The sequence below is a fragment of the Saccostrea echinata genome, unplaced genomic scaffold (genome assembly GCF_033153115.1).
Source record: "Saccostrea echinata isolate AGI-Se365-2 ecotype Australia unplaced genomic scaffold, CSIRO_AGI_Sech_v1 ptg000009l, whole genome shotgun sequence".
In the NCBI taxonomy this organism is placed as follows: domain Eukaryota; kingdom Metazoa; phylum Mollusca; class Bivalvia; order Ostreida; family Ostreidae; genus Saccostrea; species Saccostrea echinata.
In genome coordinates this window covers 431,353-434,115 of record NW_026889758.1, presented here as the reverse complement: position 1 = coordinate 434,115, position 2,763 = coordinate 431,353, and the positions used below count along the sequence as shown (strand labels likewise).

Here is a 2,763-nt window from a genome sequence, read left to right as displayed (position 1 = left end):
TAATTCTAAAACAAAGTCAGAGACTGGAAAAAATGGTGTCAAAAGAGACTTCAATAATGTACCTTGGAGCTTTGATAACAGTGATCACTGATTAATGGCTGGTGATTAAGATAAGGGGTTCTTTAGCAGTGGGGGGTGATGAGGCTTTTCCATCAGTCATCAAAGAATGGAGTTTCTCTTAGAAGACCAGGCAGCTCTAAAATAAATAAACAACACAAAAGTTTACAATACTTAAAAATGTGCACCACATACAATAGCATATATTACTAGAAAAAGTCTACAAGTGTACAGTTAAATAATAATCATGCCAAAAAAGGGACCAAAATGGTTGCATCAACATCAATACAAAAAAGGAAGTGTTCCTCACAACAAAGGCCAGAAGAATACAGGGACCACCAGCCCAGTCCAATTTCTAGTTCCCATAAGAAGACTAAGTAAAGAAGAGTTTCGGGACATTGTACAGCCACAGGAAAATGGAATGTTCGCAGTTACAGATGCCAAGAGCCGAAGCAGTGAGATGAAGATTTTGCGACCCGGGCCAAGTGAAGTCCAGCCTGTAGACTCCTACATGGAAGCTGTGTCAGATGACCCGAATTCAAAATTATACAAAGTACTTCACCAAGAAAAGACTGCTAAATTGTGGAACCATGCATTTAAAGAACACTCACATAAGTTTCCAGACTGTGACGGTTCACTGGACTGGAATCAGCATGGGGAGGAAAAACGAGGCCTGGCATGGATCCTTTCCATCCGATGTAAGAAGTGCCACTATACCAGTCACCGAGAAAAGCTTTACGAAGAGGTGAGGAGATCTGGAAGGGGCCGAAGAGCTGCACAGCTAAATGTGGCCATGGCTGTCGGTCATCTGGGTACTAGTCTTACAACAGAGGGTATGCGTGGTATGCTTCTTGGAGCAAATATTGAACCAGCATCAGCCGCCAACATGCAACAGACCTGCAACAAAGTGGGGATTATTATCACCAAAGTAAATAAAAACAGCATGAAGAAAATAAGGCAGAACATTCAAGAACTTAATGAAAAATGTGGACTTCCTGATACCCCTATCAGAGCGGAAGGAGATGCTCGGTATAATAATGCCACCTTTAGTGCCATTGGAAAAACCCCATTCCAAGCTGCCACCCAAGTGACTTATACCGTAAGTGAAAATGTAACTAAGAGGAAAAATGTTGTGGCAGTGTTCTGTGGGAACAAACTATGCAAGAAAGGCACACACCTACGAAGCAAAGGAAAGGAAGTTACCTGCCCAGGACACGAAGACTGCACTGCAACCATTCCTCCGGAGACCACCATTGGAGATGAGAAGAGATGGGCTGCAAACTGTATCGGGGAGTTACAAAGTGATGACCGTCCACTCGTCATTTCCCATTTCACCAGTGATGGAGACAGTGCCGCTGCATCTGGCGCATCTGTAAAACAAGGACATGTGATTGAAAACCTTAAAGACTTGCGTCACTTCTTTGACTCTCAAAGAAAACAGACAGCGAAGGCTCCATTCAGCAGTCACATGTTTCCGGGAAGAACCAAAGCCATAAGAGAATCCATGCAGAGAAGATTTGCCTTAGACTTGAAGCTTCGATGCAGGACAGAGTACGAGAATTGCTACAAACACTACTCCGGAGACTTACCTTTGATGAAGCGGGCTATGTCTACTGCTGTTGGTTCCATCATAAGCTGCTACCAAGGACAGTGCGGAAAGTCCTGTCAACTTCATTCCTTTTCCTGTCGTGGACTGAAAAGCAATAAGTGGAAATCTTCAGTGTTGCCTAGTGACTTTGAATTAAACATGACAGAAGATGACAAATGTTTGTTAAAAGACTGTATAAATTTGACTTTAGGACCAAGTAATCTTGACAGAATTAAATTTCATACTTGTACACAAAAATCTGAATCTGTGAATAGGGCATATTTAAAATCAAATCCAAAATGTATTACAAGTAGTAGAAATTTTGAAAGTAGAATACATAAAGTTGTGCACTCACTGAATAGGGGTCATGGAAACTCAACATTGGAACTTTGTGAATCTGTAGGGGCACCTGTTGTAAAAGGAAGTAGAGTTGTCCATCATCTAAAACAACAACAAAATAGGCAAAATTACTTTAAAATGAAACAAAAACTGTTAAAATATAAATCTCAAAGAAAATGCTATAGATCTAAAAGATATCAGCTGTACGATAAAAAATCTAAAGACACTTACTGTAAATCACTAACAGATCCAAAATTAAAAAGGAGGTTGTAAGATTGTAAAAGGGGGGGGGGGGGGGGGCATTGATGCTGTGTATTTAATTTAAATGTATAAAATTTGTATGTAATAAATATTTTGTGAATTGACTTACATGTAATAATTGTTGCTATGTATTATTATGCACTGAATCTATTCAACTGTGTAAATTGGGAAAATGTGGATATGTAAATGATGTATAATTGCATATGTAAAATGTGACATTTTCTTATACGAGGGAGTCTGTGCATGTAAATATGTTTTATTCTTAATTATTCATCTAATTAAAATTATTTTAATTAATAATCTTGTTTTTCTTACCTGTCTGATGAACACAACAAAGGTTACAGAGGTGATTGGTAGAAATACGGGTATATGGGTGTTGAAACTCTCCGTTGATGACCAGACTGCATGCCGCATTGTATATCCGCCATTTTTGATCTTTAAAAGGGGAGACTACTCCTGAAATCAAAGAAATTGTAGTCAAAATGAGAGTTACCTGTTCCTCTTTAGGTCTCACACAA

At 39.2% G+C, this 2,763-nt stretch overlaps 1 protein-coding gene across 1 annotated transcript; it reads left to right on the top strand.

The window, feature by feature from the left end:
* The first annotated feature begins 304 nt into the window (after positions 1-304).
* LOC133184041 (uncharacterized) lies at positions 305-2,293 on the top strand. Its single transcript, XM_061318912.1, has one exon. The coding sequence runs from the start codon at positions 305-307 to the stop codon at positions 2,255-2,257; it is 1,953 nt and encodes a 650-aa protein (XP_061174896.1). The 3' UTR covers positions 2,258-2,293.
* Positions 2,294-2,763: the final 470 nt, after the last annotated feature.

Coding starts and splice junctions, on each gene's coding strand:
- LOC133184041 (XM_061318912.1), top strand. CDS start 305: ATGCCAAAAAAGGGACCAAAATGGTTGCATCAACATCAATACAAAAAA.